Source organism: Anomaloglossus baeobatrachus, chromosome 4 (genome assembly GCF_048569485.1).
Source record: "Anomaloglossus baeobatrachus isolate aAnoBae1 chromosome 4, aAnoBae1.hap1, whole genome shotgun sequence".
Classification (NCBI taxonomy): Eukaryota; Metazoa; Chordata; class Amphibia; order Anura; family Aromobatidae; genus Anomaloglossus; species Anomaloglossus baeobatrachus.
The window spans coordinates 36,271,653-36,297,256 of record NC_134356.1 but is presented as its reverse complement, the minus strand read 5'-3'; the positions used below and the strand labels follow the sequence as shown (position 1 = coordinate 36,297,256).

The window sequence follows — 25,604 nt, the reverse complement described above, 5'->3', positions numbered from 1 at the left end:
CCGATTACATAGGTGTTCCTCCTTCCCAGTAGTTGCTCTGTTTCATTACTGAGTGTGCTCTCCCAGAATCTCGCCAGTCATACATTCTGGTTCTGGGAGGTGCTGATTACTCAGGTGTTCCTCCTTCCCGGTAGTTGCTCTGATTCATTACTGAGTGTGCTCTCCCAGAATCTCGCCAGTCATACATTCTGGTTCTGGGAGGTGCTAATTACTCAGGTCTTCCTTCTTCCCGGTAATTGCTCTGTTTCATTACTGAGCATGCTCTCCCAAAACCTTGACAGTTGTACTATCTGGTTCTGCAGTTGTGCTCTTGGCTTGTTTTTGTGCTTGTGCTCTGATCTAAGTCTCTTGACCTCAGACCATTCATTGACTCCTCTCTGCTCTCTCCCCATTCTTGTTGTTACCTCCTGGCTTCTGACCTCAGACTGTTACCTGACCACGTCTCTGTCTGCTCCCTGAATCTAATACATACTCTCCTGGAATTCTGACCCTTGGCCTGTGACTTGACTGCGTTTCTGCTTACTCCCTGTGTCCTGTCGTGTCCTCCAGTTTCCTGACCCCGGCTTGTCTGACTACCCTCCTGTCTATACTATCCGTAGCATCACACAAGTGATAGTTAGCTATGTATCATAAAAGGGATATGGTCATGATGAGATGGGAGTACTTCGTCCTCCACTCGGAAACCTCACTATTATCAAAGCCGAGAGCAAAAAGCACAGGTCATCCACTCTGGAGGACCAGGCCCAGGCACTTATTACCTGGAGGAGAATGGTCAATATGTAATACTACATCATGCCTCTAGTGGCCACTGCAGGAAATGTGGCTAATAGTTGATACTTTCTTGATGATTTGCATTGATCGGCTGATCGTTGGGTCGGATTTATTTTAAAATGAGGACATATAGATAATGATTCCACTTACCAGGACAACTGCAGCCATCAGTGCACTGCTCCTGGCACACTTCATTAATATCGAGGCTCTGGCAGGATTTAACACACGGCGACACGCACTCATTGTACACCATTCCATGCGGACATTGGGGCTCTGCATGAATAAAAGATTGACAACCTCAATAAGGATTCATAACAGAATTATTCCTAAACACCTAAAATCCAAAAAGAAATAAAAAACAATCAACTGTACAAATCATTTTGAGTCAAAACCTTCTACAATTTTGCATCTAAAGCTCCTATGAAGACCTAGATGTCTCCATTGTAAGAGACTACAAAACAAACCCTCGGTAGACCGGTCTTGAAGTCACGCTCCCTTCCTAATGTCCATTTGTGAAGCTCTCTATGGGAAGGGATGGACTAGTATGAAATCTTTATAGTTTAAAGGGTTTGTCCAAGCTTGGAATGAAAATCTCCAATCACTCTATGTGACTTCAGACTTATGAATCCTGACAGTGAGTGGTGTGCACGCCATCAGGAGTCTCCAGTGTTGCCTGTGAGAGCAGATTGTCACATGACTGTAAGTATATGATTTGTATGCATTCCCACTAGACGTGCTCAGCCTCACTCAGGTCTAGTTGGAATGTGGCCAGAAAAATGCAAATCGTATACTTGCAGTCACATGACCACTCACTCTCATAGGCAACATTGTAGACTTCTGAAGGCGTGCACACCCCTCACTGTCAGGAGTCACAAATCTGCAGTCACATAGACTTTCTGTCCAAACTTGGACACTCCCTTTACAGCCTCAAATCGGTATCTCTTCTACACAGTAGACGCATGCAGGAGGCATCTCCTACCTCCGAGCTTTAGGGAAACTAAGCCTCCTGCAGTGAGGTCCAGCCTCAAAAGGCCTCCTGCTTGTATTGTTTTTGTGTTTTAGGCACGCATACCCATCTTTCAGCACCATAGAGTTAACCTAGGACCCCCCTCTACAATATATTGGATAACGGAGAAAGTATGAAAAATTAGAACAAAGTAGCCAAAAACTAAGGAAAAAAACACCACAAAAATATTCCAAATATTCCTCTGGGCAAAAAAAAGAAAAAAAAAACATTCACTCTTACATAGTACTTTTTGCTAATGGAGAGAAATTGGAGAAAGATAGAAACGGTTCAAATTGCTGACTACACAGAGTTTGTTTGTAGTCTGGATGCAAGAGCAAAAGGGTAACAATGTGTTGAACTTTTGAATTTCAGACTCCATATCTCATCATCCACTACAGCTTTCAGCGTGGGACGACCTTCATTTTATAGACAATCATCTTGGCTAGCTCATACATAAATTTGACTTGGAACTATTTAGCATATGATTAGTTATGCAGATTCTTGTCATGTCACTGCATTGTTACTGTTTTGCTCCTAAAAATTTTAATTTAAATTTTAATTATTTTGTTATTATTTTGGAAATCCACCTGTGAAGATCTGAGGTTGTGGGTTGTATCAATCAGGAGGGGCCATGGCCATGACAGCCAGGGGGCTGCTGAAGACCTTGTGCTTGTCCTGTGAAAGCCAGTATTTAGCATGCATTAATAAGATACATTGATTTTCACTGGGGTTCTGGGTTCAAATCCCACCAAGGACAACCTCTGCAGGGAGTTTGTATGTTCTCCCCGTGTTTGCGTGGGTTTCCTCCCACACTACAAAGACATACAGATAGGGAATTTAGATTTTGAGCCCCAATGGGGACAGTGATACCAATGTGTGTAAAGCGCTGTGGAATTAATGGCACTATATAAGTGAATAATATTATTATTATTTTTGCTATACATAGCAGTGCTGATGCACTACTGTGTATAGCTCAAACTCAAGTAACCTAAGAGGACTAACAAACACAGTAAAGCACAGTAAATTATGAAAATTGTTTTTAAAAATATGAATAAAAAATATAAAAGTTCAACTCACCCACCTTTTGCCCCATTAAAAATAAAACAATAAATGAAGAAAAATAACATATATTTGGCATCGCTGCATATGTAAAAGCCCGATCTATCAAAATCTAATATATGAAGCTGAGTATATGTATGTGTGTGTATGTCCGCTAAAGAAATTTGCACAGTCGCATTTATAATCATGAAATTTTGCACAAACACCCCATGTAACTCAGGGAACGTCGTAGACTATGTTTTGACAGAAAAATTTAACCCCGCACTTTACAGTTGCTCTCCAAAAAAACTGCCTCCATTAAAGTAAATGGAGCCTGGAACTACAGGTTTTAATAGCAGCTGTGAGTGGTTGCTATAACAACAAAAGACATTGTTAGTATAAGAAGCTTATATGTGAGGTAATAAGATGTCAGTGGGGAGACGGATAGAGAGAGACAGAGAGAGAGAGACAGGGAAAGAGAGATAGAGACAGACATAGAAAGAGACAGACCTAGAAAGAGACAGACAGGTCTGTCTCTTTCCAGGTCTGTCCCTTTCCAGGTCTTTCCAGGGACAGACCTGGAAAGGGACAGACCTGGAAAGAGACAGACCTGAAAAGAGACAGACGAGGAAAGAGACAGAGAGACAGACAAAAACAGACGGGGAAAGAGACAGAGAGACAGACAAAAACAGACGGGGAAAGAGATAGACGGGGAAAGAGACAAACAGGGAAAGAGACAGACCTGGAAAGAGGCAGACAAGGAAAGAGACAGAGAGAGAGACAAAAACAGAAGGGGAAAGAGACAGACGAGGCAAGAGACAGATAAAAACAGACGGGGAAAGAGACAGAGAGACAGACAAAAACAGACGGGGAAAGAGACAGATGAGGAAAGAGACAAACAGGGAAAGAGACAGACCTGGAAAGAGGCAGACAAGGAAAGAGACAGAGAGACAGACAAAAACAGAAGGGGAAAGAGACAGACGAGGCAAGAGACAGACGAGGAAAGAGACTGACAGACAGAGAGAGTCAGACAGACACAGAGCTAGAGAGAGACAGACAGAGAGACTGATACAGAGACAGAGAAAGAGACTGATACAGACAGAAACATCAGAGACAGACATCAGAGACAGACAGAGACTTGGAGAGAGACAGAGAGACAGTTACTATCCCGGGCAACGCTGGGTACTACAGCTAGTATAAGATAAATTGACCCTATCACTAAATAGCACAACAAGAAAAAAAATCAAAATTCCAGAACGAGGGGTTTTGGCCGCCGCAACATTGCAAATGTAATAAGAGGCGATCAAAATATCACACCTAACTCACCATATTATCAGTAAAAACATAAACTCAGGGCGCAAAAAATTAGCTGTCACTGAGCCCCAGATCCCAAAAATGTAAAGCGTTATGGGTCTTGGAAAATGGCGACACAAGCAAAAAATGTAATGAAAAATTTGGACAAATTTTCAAATTTTTTTTTCACTACTTAAATTTAAAACAAAAAAAAAAAAACAACAACCCTCCCCCCCCCAAAAAAAAAATAAAAAAAAATATATGTATATATATATATATATATATATTTATATAATATATGTTTGGTATCCTCGCAATCGTACTGACCTGGAGTCAGGCCCGCTTTGTTGTTAGGCTTTGCCCTGTTGTTAGTGTTTATATTAGATTATTTTTTATGCTTCACACTACTTACAGTGACACCTACAGGAGATTTTATGCATTACACCTTGCATTTTTTTAACTTACTGCAGGTGGTGTGTATCGGCCAGCTGCTGACAATGACGCCTTGCTGTGCGCAGGTTCTCGCATATTCCAGGAAGGTATGACACGGGCAGTTCACGTCCTCTGCGCAATCACACATGTCATTCTCACAGATGGCAATGAAGGGATCAGGGTTGACGGCCTGGTGACACTTCTCGAATACCGGGGATGTTTTCAGATACTGACACCGCTGCATGAAGTCCTGGAATAAGGAACAATAGCTTTTTTAAAATCTAACTTTCTGATATTTAAGGAAATAAACATGAACATTAACAGCAATTAATTGACATTTGTATTGAAGCATCTAATGAGCGTGTGCAAAGTTCATTGTGAAAAAAAGTGGAGCTTTGATGTCAGCTATAGCTATTGGTGGATCCTGTGTTATCAGTCGTCTATAGAGGTGTTACCTGTCATTTTAATTCAGCCTCTGCTGATAAGGAGCCTGCTGAAAAGTCTTCCTTTAAATAGAAGTGCTATCTGGCATTTTAATCCAGCCTCTGCTGATAAGGAGCCTGCTGAAAAGTCTTCCTTTATATAGAAGTGCTATCTGACATTTTAATCCAGCCTCTGCTGATAAGGAGCCTGCTGAAAAGTCTTTCCTTTATATAGAGGTGTTATCTGGCATTTTAATCAAGCCTCTGCTGATAAGGAGCCTGCTGAAAAGTCTTCCTTTATATAGAAGTGCTATCTGGCATTTTAATCCAGCCTCTGCTAATAAGGAGCCTGCTGAAAAGTCTTCCTTTATATAGAAGTACTATCTGACATTTTAATCCAGCCTCTGCTGATAAGGAGCCTGCTGAAAAGTCTTTCCTTTATATAGACGTGTTATCTGGCATTTTAATCAAGCCTCTGCTGATAAGGAGCCTGCTGAAAAGTCTTCCTTTATATAGAAGTACTATCTGGTATTTTAATACAGCCTTTGCTGATAAGGAGCCTGCTGAAAAGTCTTCCTTTATATAGAGGTGTTAGCTGGCATTTTAATCCAGCCTCTGCTGATAAGGAGCCTGCTGAAAAGTCTTCCTTTATATAGAGGTGTTAGCTGTCATTTTAACCCAACCTCTGCTGATAAGGAGCCTGCTGAAAAGTCCTTCCTTTATATAGAGGTGTTATCTGGCATTTTAATCCAGCCTCTGCTGATATGGAGCCTGCTGAAAAGTCTTCCTTTAAATAGAAGTGCTATCTGGCATTTTAATCCAGCCTCTGCTGATAAGGAGCCTGCTGAAAAGTCTTCCTTTATTTAGAAGTGCTATCTGGCATTTTAATCCAGCCTCTGCTGATAAGGAGCCTGCTGAAAAGTCTTCCTTTATATAGAAGTGCTATCTGACATTTTAATCCAGCCTCTGCTGATAAGGAGCCTGCTGAAAAGTCTTCCTTTATATAGACGTGTTATCTGGCATTTTAATCAAGCCTCTGCTGATAAGGAGCCTGCTGAAAAGTCTTCCTTTATATAGAAGTGCTATCTGGCATTTTAATCCAGCCTCTGCTGATAAGGAGCCTGCTGAAAAGTCTTCCTTTATATAGAAGTACTATCTGGTATTTTAATACAGCCTCTGCTGATAAGGAGCCTGCTGAAAAGTCTTCCTTTATATAGAGGTGTTACCTGTCATTTTAACCCAGCCTCTGCTGATAAGGAGCCTGCTGAAAAGTCCTTCCTTTATATAGAGGTGTTATCTGGCATTTTAATCCAGCCTCTGCTGATATGGAGCCTGCTTAAAAGTCTTCCTTTATATAGAGCTGTTATCTAGCATTTTAATCCAGCCTCTGCTGATATGGAGCCTGCTGAAAAGTCCTTCCTTTATATAGAGGTGTTATCTAGCATTTTAATCCAGCCTCTGCTGATAAGTTGCCTCTTTTTATATAGAATACGAAAAGGAAGTTTTCATAGAAACTAAGGTTTGTAATTGTAGTCCATATCTGTCCTTTTGGGAAAACCAAAGCCCCCATACATTATTCTTCTCGGAGATACCCCCAAATCTCTCAAATGGCTCCATTTAGAGTGAACCACAGGCACATTCAGTTTTCCAAGATAGAAGTGATAATACTGGATCTCCATGCTACTGTTGATGGTGAAAGGTTCCAACCATGGTTTCCAGAAATCCACGGTCATTTTTATTATTTTTAATTCAACTGTGAAAAATAAAATTAAGGCCTGGAGGATTGTCCTAGAAGGACTTTTTCCTCTATACAGGTGCTTTTCTTAAAGGGAATCTGTCAGCAGGTTTTTGCTATGTAATTTGAGAACAAGTTGATGTAGGGGCTGACAGCCTGATTCCAGCGATGTGTCACTTACTTGTTGTTTCAAGAAAATCAGTGTTTTATCACCAGGAGATTATCACTCCAGGACTAGGTGTCTTCTGCCTCCTGGTTCAACTCGGCCCCCAGCACTGGTTAACTGCCAATCACTAGTGGGGGCGGGGTTATACTTCTAAGCACTGGTAAATTTGCAGCAGAAAAAACAGTGATTCTATCACAACTGTTGCACCGAGTAAAGTAAGTGATATATCGTTGGAATCAGGGTCTCTGCCCCTACATCATGCTACTGTCGGATGAGGTAGCAAAAATCTGCTGACAAATTCCCTTTAAAGCTGGGGGGGGAGTCAGAAACCTCCAAACACATTACATTTTTGGCCCGATGTGGTCAGATTCGGCCACCTTCGCTCTGTGTATGGGACTTTTACACTTACAATTTGTCGTATGCAATAATAACATAAAACAAACATGATCATTGTCTAAAGCCTCTCGTGCCAGAAAACTCAAGAATTTACGAAACATCAATATTATCTTTTCTGCACCGAAAACATCCCCCCTGACTCATCCTTTCCAGTTTCTTTTGCCAAGATTTACCTTAGCGGTCAAAGCTAAAAGAACATAAAAATGTAGTAAAACAAGACCAGGATTACAGAGGAGGTATATCTTTTGGGTCACAGTGAAAAACCTAATATAGCCCCCCCCCCCATTATGTTTTATAACTCAACCCCCTATAGCTACAAATGTTTTTTTTTTCCAAATTAGTGTTCATAAGGGCAGTGGAGTAACTAGAGTTCGATGAGCCCAAGTGCAAAAATTAGACCTAGATTCCCCCCCCATACCTGCATGTTGGTCAGATGTATGTATATATATATATATATATATGTATGTATACATTTAGTGTTCCATATCTTATAAAGACATATGAGTTGCCCTCCCCACCCCATTATGTAGTAAAGTCCCCCATCCTGTTCTAATGTTACCCCTCCTTGGCTACGTCCTGGTAAATATGTCCCACATTTTGGTATATATGCCCCCTTACTTAATATATATGCCCCCATCCTGGTACGTCCCCCATCTTAGTAAATATGTCCCCCATCCTGGTATATATGTCCACATCCTGGTACGTCCCCCATGTTAGTAAATATGTCCCCCATCCTGGTATACATGTCCCCCATCCTGGCATACATGTCCCACATCCTGGTATATATGTCCACATCCTGGTACGTCCCCCATCCTGGCATACATGTCCCCCATCCTGATATATACTGTCCCCCTTCTGTACCCCTCTAGTATATACTGTCCCTCTCCTCGAATATATGTTTCTCTCCTGGGCCCCTCCTGGAATATACTGTCACCCTGCAGGTATATATGTTCCTTTCCTGGGCCCCTCCCATGTATACTGTCCTCCTCCTGGTATATACTTATACTGTACTCACCCTCCGTGGTTCAAATCTCTATAGACGGCTTGCAGTGACCACCAGCTTTCATCAGCGTCCGTGCCATGACACCTCATGTCATTGTTATGCGCCACCTCAGTCAAGGGGATGCCGCTGAAAGCTGCCAGCTTTTGTTTGGCTGGCAGCGTGTATTGCAGCACAGGGACCTGACGGGTCTCTGCACAGCGACACATTTCAGCTGGATGCGTGCCTTCGGAGGCACATCCAGCTAAAGTAGGGGTTAGGGCCGGCAGGCCCCGGTCACGGTCACGAACACTGCGACCGCGATCATTCCACCCCTGCATAAAAGATTTTAGTACCCCATAGGACATGTTCAAAAGATACTGAATCCCACCAATCCAGAGAATAGGGGAAATTAGAATCAATTCTTCCATAGAACGGTGGGTAAAAACATTGAGCCGATCTTCATTTCTATCCCCACCAGCACCCCCATTCAATACAAAGGGCTGTCGGCGAAATGCAGGGCAACACTGATCCTCCAAATTTAGAGACACTCTTTGAACCCGCTCCCTGCTGTGGTCAACAGGCAAGGATCCTGACCAGACAATTATTCTCTATTGAGTTGGTTTCCCAATACTTAAATATTGATTATCTATTATTAGCATAGGTAATCCGTATCAGATCTGTGACATCCGGCACCGATACTGATCAGCTTTTACTGTAAATAGTGTATGGAGCCAGAACAACACAACTCTGTAGTGGCCATTACCAGGAACTGCTGATCAGTGCCCATTCACTTCAATAGGCATTAAGCTGCAGTACCTTAGAATGGCCACTACTTAGCATATGGGGCTGTGCAGTCCTGGAGAAGCTGATAACAGCTGATTGGTGGTGTCATGGATGCGTCCTGCTTTGGGGAGATCTCTGGCGAGTCTGGAACCAGAAGGTCACAGTGCCTTATTATGCGCAGGTCTGCAGCTTGTGTTTGGGTGAATCAGCTTTAGTTTGGTGCTGTAGGGGCTAAGGACTCTTTCCTAACTGGCTATCCTTTGTAGCCTTATTGTCAGGTGCAGCTCTTTGTGACCACTCCCTTTTGCTATAAAATGTAACATGTCTCACCATCTGATGCCGGTTAAAGATTCTACATTCTTATGCTGACCACTTTAGAAGGAGCCTGTCTCTGTAAGAAGCTGAGGAGTTGTGATAATTGCAATTGTGGTGTTTAGCTGCATTGGGGGAGCATGGGGTGTTTTCCTTTTATGTCTATTTTCCCCCATCTGTCTTCCTTCCCTTGTGTTCTATTGTTGCAGGGGTGAGACTAGTGATCTTGCTGACCTTCTCACTAGCCAGGGTGAGTTCAGGATAAGCAAGGGTCTAGACGACAGGGAGAAATAACCGTATAGGGATGTTAGGGAGTACAGTGATCAGTGTAGGGGTGAGACTAGTGCTCTTGCTTACCTTGTCACTAGCCAGGGTGATTCAGGGCAAGCGAGTGCCTAGGCGATGGGAGGAAGGACCCGAATAAGGACTTTAGGGATTACAGTAATCAGTGTAGTGGTGAGACTAGTGCTCTCACTGGCCTTCTCACTGGTCAAGATGAGTTCAGGGCAAGGTAAGGCCTAGCCGATGGGGGGAAGGACTCGTATAAGGACGTTAGGGATTACAATGATCAGTGTAGTGGTGACACTAGTGCTCTCACTGTCCTTCTCATTGGTCAAGATGAGTTCAGGGCAAGAGAGGGCCTAGGCGATGGGGAGGAAGGACCCGAATAAGGACTTTAGGGATTAGAGTGATCAATGTAGTGGTGAGACTAGTGCTCTCACTGGCCTTCTCATTGGTCAGGGTGAGTTCAGGGCAAGCAATGGCATAGGCGAGAAGGGGAAGAACCCGTAAAGGAAATTTAATCAGTACTGTGATCAGCCTCAGGTGAGTGTTAAGAGGTGACCTCGTTCCCCTCTCCCTAGCACCAGGGCTCACTGTTGTATCGTGTTACCTGTGTTGTGGCATTCGTCGGGAGTTCCCTTATACCTGGCTGGACCCCGGTAGTAACTGCGCGACAGGTGGGGGTGCCCAGAGTCAGACCTCTACTAATCTGATATTGTCGACCTATTCTGAAGATTGTTCATCAATATGTCAGCCCTGACCAACCCCTTTAACTCCAAATTTGTTAATAAGATAAATAAAAATGGGTTTTCTAAACTGGACAATTCATTTAAGCCAATCACAAAAATTCTTGGCAATCCGGTTGAGTTAGTCATACTGTACTTTTTCCCTACAGTGGCCACTACAGGTGAAAAGTAGTATTACATGACGACCAATAAAATTAATGACCAGCAAATTAATAGTTTTATTAGCAAATTCTGCTGTTTTGGAGGCCCATATATATATATATATATATATATATATATATATACAGTACAGACCAAAAGTTTGGAAACACCTTCTCATTCGAAGAGTTTTCTTTATTTTCATAACTCTGAAAATTGTAGACTCACATTGAAGGCATCAAAACTATGAATTAACACATGTGGAATGAGATATATATATATATATGTATATACACACATATATATATATACATATATATATATATATATATATATATATATATATATATACATACAGTTAGGTCCAGAAATATTTGGACAGTGACACAAGTTTTGTTATTTTAGCTGTTTACAAAAACATGTTCAGAAATACAATTATATATATAATATGGGCTGAAAGTGCACACTCCCAGCTGCAATATGAGAGTTTTCACATCCAAATCGGAGAAAGGGTTTAGGAATCATAGCTCTGTAATGCATAGCCTCCTCTTTTTAAAGGGACCAAAAGTAATTGGACAAGTGACTCTAAGGGCTGCAATTAACTCTGAAGGCGTCTCACTCGTTAACTTGTAATCAATGAAGTAGTTAAAAGGTCTGGGGTTGATTACAGGTGTGTGGTTTTGCATTTGGAAGCTGTTGCTGTGACCAGACAACATGCGGTCTAAGGAACTCTCAATTGAGGTGAAGCAGAACATCCTGAGGCTGAAAAAAAAGAAAAAATCCATCAGAGAGATAGCAGACATGCTTGGAGTAGCAAAATCAACAGTCGGGTACATTCTGAGAAAAAAGGAATTGACTGGTGAGCTTGGGAACTCAAAAAGGCCTGGGCGTCCACGGATGACAACAGTGGTGGATGATCGCCGCATACTTTCTTTGGTGAAGAAGAACCCGTTCACAACATCAACTGAAGTCCAGAACCCTCTCAGTGAAGTAGGTGTATCTGTCTCTAAGTCAACAGTAAAGAGAAGACTCCATGAAAGTAAATACAAAGGGTTCACATCTAGATGCAAACCATTCATCAATTCCAAAAATAGACAGGCCAGAGATAAATTTGCTGAAAAACACCTCATGAAGCCAGCTCAGTTCTGGAAAAGTATTCTATGGACAGATGAGACAAAGATCAACCTGTACCAGAATGATGGGAAGAAAAAAGTTTGGAGAAGAAAGGGAACGGCACATGATCCAAGGCACACCACATCCTCTGTAAAACATGGTGGAGGCAACGTGATGGCATGGGCATGCATGGCTTTCAATGGCACTGGGTCACTTGTGTTTATTGATGACATAACAGCAGACAAGAGTAGCCGGATGAATTCTGAAGTGTACCGGGATATACTTTCAGCCCAGATTCAGCCAAATGCCGCAAAGTTGATCGGACGGCGCTTCATAGTACAGATGGACAATGACCCCAAGCATACAGCCAAAGCTACCCAGGAGTTCATGAGTGCAAAAAAGTGGAACATTCTGCAATGGCCAAGTCAATCACCAGATCTTAACCCAATTGAGCATGCATTTCACTTGCTCAAATCCAGACTTAAGACGGAAAGACCCACAAACAAGCAAGACCTGAAGGCTGCGGCTGTAAAGGCCTGGCAAAGCATTAAGAAGGAGGAAACCCAGCGTTTGGTGATGTCCATGGGTTCCAGACTTAAGGCAGTGATTGCCTCCAAAGGATTCGCAACAAAATATTGAAAATAAAAATATTTTGTTTGGGTTTGGTTTATTTGTCCAATTACTTTTGACCTCCTAAAATGTGGAGTGTTTGTAAAGAAATGTGTACAATTCCTACAATTTCTATCAGATATTTTTGTTCAAACCTTCAAATTAAACGTTACAATCTGCACTTGAATTCTGTTGTAGAGGTTTCATTTCAAATCCAATGTGGAGGCATGCAGAGCCCAACTCGCCAAAATTGTGTCACTGTCCAAATATTTCTGGACCTAACTGTATATATATATATATATATATATATATGTATATAATATATATATATATATGTATATAATATATATGTATATTATATATATATATATATAAATATATATTATGTGTATATATATATGTATACATATATATATATATGTATATAATAAATAAATATATATATATATATATATATATATATATATATATATATATATATATATATATATATATATATAAAAAGACTCATTGTTTTCAATGGATCCTAATCTAGGCAGTCAACATCAGGACATAATCGGCTCATCCTATCTGCTCCAATCCCGAAATAGACTCATAACACTATGTAAGAACTATTTCTTCTGAGTGGGTCGAAAAGAGAAACAAAACCATTGAAAAGCAAAGAAATCAACCATTCTTATTGTTCACGATCGTTGGCATCTGAGCCCCCAACAGAAAGGCTAAGTGTTAAGGGGGCGATGGGGAGGGTGGAGGAATTTGCATTCCTGGAAGTGATGCTAAGAAACAAAGAATTTTATTTACAGTCCGTGAATCGAGATATTTTATTCCAAGTTTTGTAAAAAAAAAAAGGCGATGACATTGACTGCATTACATTCATAACACAAAAAATAGTATATGAGCTACCAATCTGGCCGCAAAAATAGAGTTAGAAAGCGCGAAACCATAAATTGTCACCCACATTGCAATATTGGGCAAGTTATCAGCAGGTAATAATCCAAAATTACTCCTCCGAGCCATAGCTGTTGTGATCCTTCTCACATACTAAAGTAATAGGAAATGTTTGACTTTGCAGCCTGCCATAAAGCATGACCTTCGCACTTGAGCAATGAAAATAAGCGGTCAATGAACTTGTATCCATTATTGTCATCAATATATGGGGTTACATAGAAAGGAGAGGCAGTGCCTAAAGAAAAATAGCATGGATCGTTCCCTTCTTAAACATACCAGAGTAATAGGAAAAGTGTGACTTTGCAGCCTGCCATAAAGCATGACTTCCATAATCGTAAGTGACCAAAGGATTTGTATCCAATATTGTCACAGATACATTGGCTAGATGAGAAGGGAAGTTGAGTTTATCTTTTTTTCCTTCTGATATACCAAATTAATTAGGATAGTGTAACTTTGCAGCCTGCCATAAAGCATGACCTTAAAGAGGACCAACCACCAGGATTTTCATATATAAACTAAAGCCAGTGCTATCCTGATGCTATCATGCGGATTCTATACATACCTTTAGTTGTGAGATCAGATATATACTTTCTGAGATATAGGCAAGTAAGGTTTGTGAAATGCACTGTTACTTGATTGATAGGTGCAACGGAATATCTAATAGGTAGGTCGGGTTTTGCTAGTTATTTCCGCCCCTGTCTGCTGCCTGTCCTTCCTCCCCTTGTCTCTGTTATTACAGGGGGAGGAAGGACATGGGGAGGAAGGACAGGCAGTTATATATAGCATCAGCATAGCTGAATGTGTGTTTTTATGTTATTGATCTGTTAGCTTGTTTAGAGTAAAGATCAACATTCCTACCCTTTCTCTGTCTGTATACAAGCAGTGCAGAGGTGACAGCTGATTACCGCCTTCTGCTCACTGATCAATTATGCAAATCTGCAAATGCAGCTCTGTTGATGCATATGGCAGAAGATAATCTTCTGCCATATGCATCAACAAAGTGGCATTTGCAATTTTGCATCATTTATTTGTCAGCAGCAGGAATCAAACATAGATCAGCCCTTCTTGTATCAGTTATGGAGTGCTCTATTATGCAGACAGAGCAATGCAAAGTGCAGGACTGGAAAGCAGTTAACAGATCAATGATGTAAAAACACACATGTAGCTATGTTGAAGTAGATGGCAGAACATAATATCGGGATGACAGACTACTTTACGTCACAGAATTGAAGCCAGTTGAGAGAGATATCATTGTTGTCACGGGTGTGTCATGGGTGACAGACAGTCATGTGGTTTCTGGCCATACAAGGTCACAGTGTTTGGCTGCACAGAATGCTTCCTGACTTTCCATTGTTCCTGCTGTCAGTATTCATTGGTATAGGAAGATTTCCTGCTGGATTCATCTCTCCCCCTCTTGGACTCAGCAGGATCTTGCCTTCCACCCAGTTGCTGATCATCAGTATTCTCTTGGTGCTTAAATACCCGTTCCTTTATTGGACTGCTGCTGGTGATATTTTCCCGTTTATTCAAGCCCTGGGTGCAAGCAGGTGGCTTGTACTCATCTGTGGTATCGTTGCTGAAACGTTTGCTGAACTTCTACCAGTGTAAAGTCACAGTAACAGTTACACATCTTACTCCAGTAAGGGGTAAACCACCTTTTGCCCCCACAGCCTCCAAATATATTGGGGACCTACGCAACCCCCAATAATTACACCTCTGCTTAGATATATATCATTAAAGGGTAATCGCGGGCATACCTTCTCCGCAGCGTCAGAAGAAATATTGCAGGTATTACTGGGAGGATAAATTCTTTTACATCTCTTTTCACCACCGTGCAGGGCCCAGGAATTGGCAAATTCATAACTTTTTTCAGCCAAAATACCTAAAATAAAAACAACAAAGCATAAAAAAAAAATTGTAACAGAGTTGAATATTTTGCTGGGCTATTTCTGAGTGGCCTTGAGTTAAAGTAATGCAGTGGGGGAGGGGGTCAGTCCCGTAAAAACCATAATGGCCCCGATTAATCAAACAGTTTTTGTCAAGACCGACAAAGCTGTGCCGACGTTTTGTTAAATATTGTCCAGCTTTGTGGGTTGGGGGAATGGGACGTGGAAAGATGCACCAAATTCACTAAAAGGAGACCACTTCTTGGGGCCTTAAGGGAGTTGTCGTCTACTAGGACAACCGCTTCGGATTTCACTTGTTTCCCCCAGGTAAAATAATAAAGCCTATACTCACCTCCCGTAACGGCGCCATTCTAGCAGTGCCACGTTTCGCGTTCTTGGGGCTCACGTGACATTGCGACGTCACACGAGGTACGCATCCAATCAGTGCTGGCTTCCTGACTTCAACAGGAAGTGACGCTGTGGCTGCCCCTCACTTCCTGTTGATTGCTCATTTGGTCAGAAGGTGGCGCTGATTGGAAGTAAAAATGTCACGTGAACCCCAAGAACGCGAAATGCGGCACCGCTGGAATGGTGACGCTATAAGTTTTATTACTTTACCTGGGGGAAACGTGGAATCAGAAGGGGTTGTCCTAGTAGTGGACAACCCATTTAAGGCTTTATTCACACACAGTTTTTTGGAGATTTTTAAAAATAAAAAAAAATTTCAAGTGGAAATAGCTTCAGTAAACATTCTTCTTCAGATGCATTTTCTGAGAAGTTATTCTTTTTTCGTAGAGATTTTGAAACGTTTCGCAAAAGATTTTTTTCCATGATGGATTCTTTGTAGCCTTTTGATTGGCCAGTGCCTAGTTTGGAGCGGACTCCATTGGGAAAACTTTCTTTTTTTTACTACTAGGTATTATTAGAGTTGAGCGAGTACCTAACTATTCGTACTCGCTATACTCATAACAAGTTGTAACGCCTGCCTGGATCAACAGACTCAGGGGGGATGTAATGGACAGACTAGAGGGAAGCCACTCACCAAGCAGGACCCCCAGAACCCTGAAACCCTTTAACCCCTATACAGGGATTTGGAATTACACAGGGCCCCGGTGATCACTACCTGTGGAAGGCTGCAGTCCAATGAGAGTAGTCGTCAGGCAGGGTCAAACCAGGAATAGCAGAACAGGGACAGAATCGGCAGGCAATGACGTAGTCAGAAAACGTAGGAGAGGTCAAATCAGGATCGGGCAGCGAGGTACAAAAACAGCAGGCAGGAGGGTAGTCAGGAAACAAGCAGAAGTCAGCACACAGGAATCACTAAACAGAATAGGGTCGGACCAGGAGCCAGGAAATCAGAACTATCTCTGGCAGTGGTCATGTGACAGGAGGTGAACTAAGAAGGGTGTGGTGTCTTCCCATTGGCTGTAGCTGAACGCTGGCAACTTCAGCTGCAAGACACAAGCCACCCACAGTCAGCCAGTGGTACTGCAGATCCCAAGCTAACCCAGCCCAGTGGATGATCGGAGCCTGCGCCCACCGGTGCCGCTGCCATCGACTCCTCTCCCATCACAAGCACTATCCACGGCAGGAACACGGCGTCGCCTGGCGATCGGAGCAGAAGTCGCTGGAGCAGACTCCGGTGGCAACGTAACACAAGTACTGTTTTACTCTCTTCATATACATTTTCCTACGGAACTTACTTGCAAGAGTTTTCGAAGAGTATATAAAAGCAGTTTTTAAAGATTTTTTTTTCCCAAAAGATTTAAAAAAAAAAAAATCTCATAATGAGAATCCCCAAAACAGTAGAGTAACCTACAGCAGTTGCTGGTAAAAACAAAAAAAAAACAACAAAAAACAAATCTCAGTGTTAACGTACCCTTACGTTATGTGCACACAGTGTCTGTCAGACACCGAGTTCTCCCAGGTGCACTTCAGGAAAATGCTGTCATTCGCTTTCCTGAGGCAGCTTTGCTGTTCTGGCAGCAGCTTCACCTCCGGCATATCTTACTCATTACTGTAAGGCTATGTGCCCACGCTGCGGATTTACCGCGGATTTGCCGCGGATTTGCCGCGGATTTCCCGAAAATCTGCAGCAGCGGCACTTCCAAGCCATTTCAATGGCATTTTGGAAATGCTGTGTCCATGCTGCGGATTTTTCCGCTGCGGATTTGCCGCGGATTTTGATCCTGAAAAATCTGCAGCATGTCAATTGTTTGGTGCAGATTTGGTGCGGATTTTTGGTTTTGAATGGGGAAAAAAAAAATCTGCATCAAAATCCGCGGCAAATCCGCGGTAAATCCGCGGCAAATCCGCGGCAAATCCGCGGGTGCGGATTTGCCGCGAAAGTCGCGGATTTTCAGGCAGAAAAATCTGCAGGTACATTCTACCGTGGACACATAGCCTAAGGCTGTGTCCGCACTTTCCGTTTTCACCTGCGTTTTAGCTGCTTTTTAGGTCCGTTTTGAACTGGAGCGTTTTCATGCCAAAAGGCATGCGTTTTGATTTTCCAGCAAAGTCTATGGAAAATGTTCAATTCCTGTCCGCACTTAGCGTTTCTAAACGCAGCGTTTATTTTGCATAATTTGTGGCAAAAAACATGCGTTCAAAGAAGCAGAATGTCAATTATTTTTGCCATTTTGGGTGCGTTTTGCTAACATTGCAGTCAATGAGAAATGGCAAAAACCAAGAAACATCAAAATTCCAGCGTTTTCCCTGCTTTTCAGGTGCAGAAATTATGCTTTTTGAACAGGAAAATAATGAAATCATATGTCCCTTTACACACACACATAGTCCGACAATTTAATTAAAGAAAATTATTATTTTTTTGTTATTTTTGCGATAAATTTAATATTACCGCAATAATTTTATGAAATATATCTATTTCCTTTTTTTCCTTAAAAATATAAATTTGTTTCTTTTTTTTCATTTTTTTCATTAAGTTTGACTGTTACAACTTTATCAAGCAGTGTCTTCATGTTCAAAACACATCTATCAAAACGCAATGGAAAAGCATGTAAAAAGCGCTAAAAACGCGGTAAATACGCATGCGTTTTTAGCGCTATTTTTTGGTCAAAAGCAACTTTGGGCATAATCAATTACTGCCAGAGGGTGCGTTTTGACATGCGTTTTGGACGACGCAAAGTGCGGACATAGCCTTAAAGGGGTTTTCCAGGCTTCGGATGCAACTCTATTCTCACTCTATGTGACTGCAGATATGTGAATCCTCACAGAGCACACAATGTGCGCTGTCAGGATACAATTAGTCACGTAGCTGTAGGTTTGTGATTTGCATACTCTTAGGCACATTCCAACTAGACGTGTCTGGCCTCACTTAATTTACATCTATTGACTGATGTGACTCAAGTCTAGTTGGCACGTGACCGCAATTATTGAAATCTCACACTTGTGGTCATGCGCTTGCCAGCTCCCGTCGAAACCTGACAACGCCCCCTAACAGCAAGACTCTTCATCAAAGAAAGCAGACACCCCCAAAAGAAAGCAGACACCCCTCTAAAAAAATCTCACTCACTAGACCCCAAACAATTTACAGTTGGCAAGTGCCAAGAGTGGATGGACTCTCACACAGAGATCTGCGTCGCTGTCGGGTCCATCGCCATTCCAGCTGCATTGCACTACATCTCTTACACACAGATCGTGTACAAATATCACCCTGCGCAAGTGATACTGCTTCCAGTCACTAGGGGGAGCCAACCCCTGTAGAATGCAGGAGGACCTGACAGCGATGCAGATCTATATGTGAGAGCCCATTCATTTGCCAACTCTAATTGTTTGGGGTCTGGTAAGTGCAATTCTTTTGGGGGGTGTTTGTTTTCTTTTGGGGGTAAACTTAGCAGTACATAGAGAATAATAAATGTAAGCAGGTAAATTAAACCTTTGTAAATATGATCTGTGCCCACCATTATAGGTTCAAAAAAGATGAGAGAGGGATCACTCCACATGTGCCTCAGAGCAAAGCTGAAAGGTCATAAAAAATGACTAAAGCGGGCTTTACACACTGCGATATCAGTCCCGATATCGCCAGCGTGGGTACCCGCCCCCATCTGTTGTGCGACACGGGCAAATCGCTGCCCGTGCCGCACAACATCGCCCAGACCCGTCACACATACTTACCTGCCCGGCGACGTCGCTGTGACCGGCGAACCGCCTCCTTTCTAAGGGGGCGGTCCGTGCGGCATCACAGCGACGTCACTGAGCGGCCGCCCAATAGAAGCGGAGGGGCGGAGATGAGCGGGACGTAACATCCCGCCCACCTCCTTCCTTCCGCATTGTGGCCGGGAGGCAGGTAAGGAGAGCTTCCTCGTTCTTGCGGTGTCACACGGAGCGATGTGTGCTGCCGCAGGAACGAGGAACAACCTCGTTACTGCTGCAGTAACGATTTTTGAGAATGGACCCCCATATCACCGATGAGCGATTTTGCACGTTTTTGCAACGATGCAAAATCGCTCATAGTTGTTACACGCAACGGCATCGCTAATGCGGCCGGATGTGCGTCACCAATTCCGTGACCCAAACGAGTTCGCATTAGCGATGTCGTAGCGTGTAAAGCCCCCTTTAGTCAAAATTATTTTGTGTGGACCTCCCCTTTAATTTTGTAAAATTATTATTTTACCTTCCTGAGTCATAAAATCGTCTTCTGCAAACTGGTTGAAGTTCCCGCAGAGTCCACACGTCCTATTGAAGTGCTCATTGGACAGGATGACCTGCACGTTCCCACTGACATCGATCTTCACCATGATTCCGTGCTCCTCACTGGAGAGTTTGTAGTATCCCGCCTCGTTCTCCAGGTAAATCCCATTTGCGGCGTACGGCATAGTGATGCTGCGGGAAAAGCTCGATGATAATATTACTGAACACACGGAGAGACGGAGAGACCCAGAAGACACGTCACTCCTCTCTTATCATTGGGGCAACCAGCGGGGCCAAGAATAAAGGTCAAGGGCCAGAAGCTCATCTAGGTGGTCACCGACACATATATAGGCGGTTTCGCTCATTTTACTTACGTTTTCTCTCCTTCAGTGGCTGTCCCATCCAGAAACACATGAATGTCATAGTATTCTCCCAGGTACATGGATACGCTGTTCTTTTTACCTTGTCTGTAGTCCACTGAAGAGATAATACATCATTGTATATATAGAATTACTATTTACAAATTGCAAAGAGATAAGCTCCTCTTGAGTTTTTGGAGCCTCCTGGTAGTCACCAATTTTGCCCTCCCTCAAATCCACCCATCCTTATGACATAGAAACTATTATAATAACATGAATGAGTATATACAGTGATCCCTCACCTATCGCGGGAGTTACGTTCTAGAGACCCCGCGATAGGTGACAATCCGCGAAATAGCGGAGTTATATTTACTTTATTATTTACCTGTATTTTTCAGATTATAAGACTCACTTTTCCTCCCAATAAGGTTGGAAAATGAGGGGTGCGTCTTATAAGCCAAATCTAGCTTACCGGGGGGTGGTGGAGAGTGATGACAGGGGGCAGAAACACTGTGGACTGTGCGCTGCAGAAGGTTAGGTAGGGGCCATCCTGAAAATGCCGGCGGAGCAGGCTTCAAATAATGGCGCCCGTAGTCAGCGCATGCGCAGGTTGCATTCTCGGCTCAAGATCTCTTCTGCGCACGCGCTGCCTCCAGCCCAATGATTTCCCAGCAGTGGACTTAAGGTGACACGTGTGCTGATGAGATCTTGGTTCGTCATTGAGCCGATAGCTTAGGCCGGTGTCACACTTGCGAGTGCCTTGTGTGTATCTCTCATGAGTCTCATGTTGCATCACCCAGCACAAACTCACACTCTCCTCACAGGAGCGGATCGGCTGCATAGAGATGCATGCAACCGACCCACTCCTGTGAGGAGAGTGTGAGTCCGTGCCGGGTGATGCACCACGAAACTCGCGCCAGATACATGCAAAGTACTCGCAAGTGTGACACCGGCCTTATTCTGCGTACGCATCAACTCCAAGTGCCTCCAAGTGCCTAAGCTATCGGCTCAATGACGAACCGAGATCTCATCAGCACATGTGTCACCTTAAGTCCACTGCTGGGAAATCAGTGGGCTGGAGGCAGCGCGTGCGCAGAAGAGATCTTTAGGCGAGAGCGCAACCTGCACATGCGCTGATTCCGGGCGCCATTATTTGAAGCCCACTCCGCCTTTTTTTTGGACGTTCCTGACAGCACTTGCAGCAAGAATCTGGGACACCCACTGCACCGTCCGCATTATCGCCCTGCTCCACCTCCGCCCCTGCCTCCTGTGACATCCCTCCACCACCACTGCTGCCACCCCCAGCACCCAGGATACATTGAAGCCGCAATAAGCAAACCGCGATATAGCGGGGGACGACTGTACTCACCTAGTAGTGAGAATGAATGCTTGTGACAGTCCCCGGCCAACATGTAACTGCAGTCTCCCAGAAAATCATAGAACGTTCCATCAAATGTTCGGATGTGATTTTTTCCAAAAAGGCTGCACCTTGACAGCGAGGAAAAGTCCGGCTTACCAAATACATCCAGAGATTTTCCTTTTAAAAAAAAAGTTAAAGCCAATAATAATTTTACATATTTAAACTTTTTTTTCAATTTTCATGAGTATATTTTTGAATTTTTGGGGATTTTTTTTAAATTTTAAACCATATTTCTAATGATTATTTTACAGAATATTTTGAATATTGCGATATGGAAAATCATTTGATTTTATTCCAAAATGGCCTGATTTTGTTGTCAACTTTTGGAATTATGGTTTTCATAAAATTAACTCTGGAAATGTATTACACTTTAACCACTTCAAGACCAAGGACGTATATATAAGTCCTTGGCTGTGTCTGTCCCTTTGATGCGGGTTCGCTCGGTGAGCCTGCATTATTCCCTGCACATGTTGGCTGAACTGATCAGCAGACATTTGTGGCTAACAGGCGCGGATAGATTGGAGATCCACCCGCATCCTTAGATCACACTCATACGGCGAGATCTAACATGCTCCAGTGGGGATCATGCTGATCCCCACCGGTGTGAGAGAATACCTTTTGTTCTTATAGAAACCATCTTGTCTTCTAACTGAATGATGTCATAGGAATCAGCTAACACTGATTGGCGAGGACGTTTCACATTTCTATACACACCCCTGTGGCTCTTATTGGTGCATAGTTCTGAGGAGTTATTTCTTTGTTTGGGGTACTATATAAAATGGTCACATGATGTAAAAAAGCAAGTTTCAGTACACCACAAAGCGTGTGGGCTGTAATGATTTCCCAAGCGCTTGTAAAACAAATCTTACTAATTTGGAGATCCAATGGCATAGAAGGAGTGTATTTTGCTCACACCGCCATTGTTGACCTCCTGAAATGATCACGGATCGTAGATGGATTGCCCAGACAGTGCGGGGTCATATGATGACCCCAGTCGCTGCCATGACGTGTTTCCTGTTAGAGCCGGCAGAGCATCGACACTCACAGGAAATCAGCATTTCTGCTGAAGTATCACTCTGAAGAGTAGCACATCCATAGTAAAATCCCTAAAAAATGTATAATAAAAGTTTTTAAAAATATGTTAAGTTTAAGTTTTAAAAAATACACATATTTGGTATCACCGCTTTCAGAAATTCCCGACCTGTCAAAATATAAACTCAAGCAATCTGATTGAAAAAGGGCATAGAGAAAAAAATAATCAAAACCTCAGAATTACATTTTTTTGTCGCCGCCACAATGCATTAAAATGCAATAACAGGAGATCAAAACATCACATCTATGCAAAAATAGTATAATTAAAAACATCATCTCAAGATGCAAAAAATAAGCCACCACTGAGCCCGAGATCCCGAAAAATGAGAATACTATGGGTCTGGGAAAATGGCGACAAAAACGCAATTCATTTTTTTTTTTTTTTACAAACCTCAGAATTTGTTTCACCACTTACATAAAAGTAAAACTATACATGATTGGTATCTACAAACTCGTACTGACCTGGGGAACCATACTGCCAGGTCAGTTTTATCAGATAGTGACCATAATAAATAAAAAAAAAACTGAAAACATAAAACAATTGTGGAATTGCACTTTTTTTGCAGTGTCACTGCACTTGGAATTTCTTTCCAGTACAATATGGGGCAGAATGAATGGTGTTGTTCAAAAGTACAACTTGTTCTGCAAAAAAAGGGCTGCTATGGCTATATTGATGGAAAAAATAAAAGTGTTATGGATCTTGGGAGAAGGGGAGGAAGAAAAAAAAATGGAAAATTCCTCATGGGTAAAGGGGTTAACTAATTGTTCTAGACTATTTTTATATATATATATATATATATATATATATATATATATATATATATATATATATATATATATATATATATATAAAAAGCACATACTTTTTTTATATAATAATGAATAAAATAATAAGAATAATAAATCTAATAATTAAATAAAGTAATAATAATAATAATAATACGTATAATTAAATAAACTAGTAATAATAATCAATAATAATACATGATAATTAATAATGATAATGGTAATAATAATAAAATAATAAAATAATAATACTAATAATGAAAATAATCATAAAAAAGATAATAATAATACATATAATAGTAATAATAACAATAATAATAAATAACAATTTTAAAAATATTCAAATAAAGTAGTTATAATAATAAAATACAATAATAATGATGATAATACTAGCAATAATAATAATAATCAAATATAATAATAATAATAATAATAATAACAATAATAATATAATTAACATACCTTGTGGAATCAAGCAGGCCAGTAAGACGGTGAATGGCAGGGAATGCATCTGTTCATGTATTAAAAGTGAACACAATGCATAAAAAGCAGAAAAAAGTCATAAGTAACAGAAATATGTAAATAATAATAATATTTTATTTATACAGTATATATATGGTGCCAATATACTTCCTGGTGCTAAAAAAAAATATTAAAATGAGTGAAAAAGTGCAATAAATGTGCAAACCCTGGCACACATTTTAAAACAAAAGTAAGAAATAATATTAAGTTCCTTTAATTAAAAACAACTTGTAAAAAAAGCCCCCCCCCCAAAATAGAAATAACCTGTATAACACTTATTTTTGCTGTTTGTGCCAAAAAAATCATGTTTTTAAGTTGACAATATTAATAAGTTTACAAAAAAATACCAAAAAAGATGCAATACAAATATCTTACGTGAAGTTAATAATAATTTTGAATTTCAATGTAAACCTGCTATAAATCATTTTAGAATTGAATGTGTTTTTTTGTGCACCTCCATACAACACTATAGGAGGGCTATCTATACAATAGAAGATATAAGGGAAAAGATCTTTAAATTGTTTTTGTCATTTACTGCTCTGAATTCTTGTAAAACATAAAACAGAAACAAAATTGGAGTACATTTTGTGAAATATTTTATTGGAGAGATATCTGTCTATTAGTTTCATCAACTGGGACATAAAACATAGGCATTCAATTGTTATATTGACTAAAGATCAATTTTGTTTTTAAGTACGGTATATGTAGGTGTTAAATAAAAAAAAATAACCCAAAAAGTTGAGAAAATCTCTGACATAAGGCAATTACAAAAAGTCTAAGATTTGAGTCAACGTCTTAGAAACACTTTGTACAAATAAACTTTTTGGAACTTTACATAAAAGGCAAAAAAAGTATAAATCCGCGAGAGAACTCATCCACTTACCGTGTTAAAGAAGTTAAAAATCCCAAACAACCTGGAGGATCTGAAGTTTTAGCAGCCCATTGCAACCGGTCACCTTCACGCCCGGACCGATCTGGAGGGTCCTAGAAGTTTGACATCTTATGTATACTTAAAGCAGGAACTTTTGTTCGTTAAAAGGAAAGATAAATGGTGAGTGCTACATCCGTCTGAACGTAGACACAATGGTGTAAAACTCCTATCAGAAAAAATCAGTTGGCTTAATTACCAGACGAGGACAATGAAAGGAAACAACTTGAAAAAAAAATACGAAAATGGTTCATGACTGATTAGACATTGAAAGGTTTTATGGGAGAATACACTTGGCAATACTGATGAGCAAACAAAAAAAAGAATTACATAAGACAAGAGAATGTTATGAACTTGTTAAAATAATATAAAAATAAAAAATAAAAATCTAAGTATGAATGGATAATGTTTTGGAATTAAAAGTTGTATATTATTAGCTGTACATTGTCAGAAGACCACATTTTTAAGCCAAAGACGGCATTTTTACAACTCTTCTATGATTTAAAGAAATATAACAAAATAAACTTTATTTAATTAAATGTTTTTGAAAACAAAAAAATGACCATATGGCCAATATCAATTCCTGTTCAATTCAATGGTTGGATATATTATCTTATTAATGTTGTATTCAAAATTATTATTCATTTTTAGAGCACTAATTATTTCATGAAAATGTAAAAGTAAGAAGGGGTTACATATAAAATATAAAATTACAATAAATAAAATAATAGAGACAGGCTGATACAGAGGGGAGAGGGCACTACCCTTGAGGGCTTACAGTCTGCAGAG

At 41.1% G+C, this 25,604-nt stretch overlaps 1 protein-coding gene across 1 annotated transcript in view; it reads right to left on the bottom strand.

The window, feature by feature from the left end:
- The window catches only part of VWF (von Willebrand factor), a 236,274-nt gene extending 211,420 nt beyond the window's left edge, over positions 1 to 24,854 (bottom strand). The window contains exons 1-8 of the mRNA XM_075344246.1: positions 24,771 to 24,854; positions 23,828 to 23,876; positions 21,437 to 21,604; positions 20,083 to 20,185; positions 19,692 to 19,900; positions 14,930 to 15,054; positions 4,574 to 4,790; positions 922 to 1,044 (exon numbers count right to left, since the gene is read on the bottom strand). Of these exons, the coding sequence (XP_075200361.1) occupies positions 922 to 1,044; positions 4,574 to 4,790; positions 14,930 to 15,054; positions 19,692 to 19,900; positions 20,083 to 20,185; positions 21,437 to 21,604; positions 23,828 to 23,876 (994 nt within the window). The 5' untranslated portion in view covers positions 24,771 to 24,854. The remainder of the gene's footprint in view (positions 1 to 921; positions 1,045 to 4,573; positions 4,791 to 14,929; positions 15,055 to 19,691; positions 19,901 to 20,082; positions 20,186 to 21,436; positions 21,605 to 23,827; positions 23,877 to 24,770) is intronic.
- Positions 24,855 to 25,604: the final 750 nt, after the last annotated feature.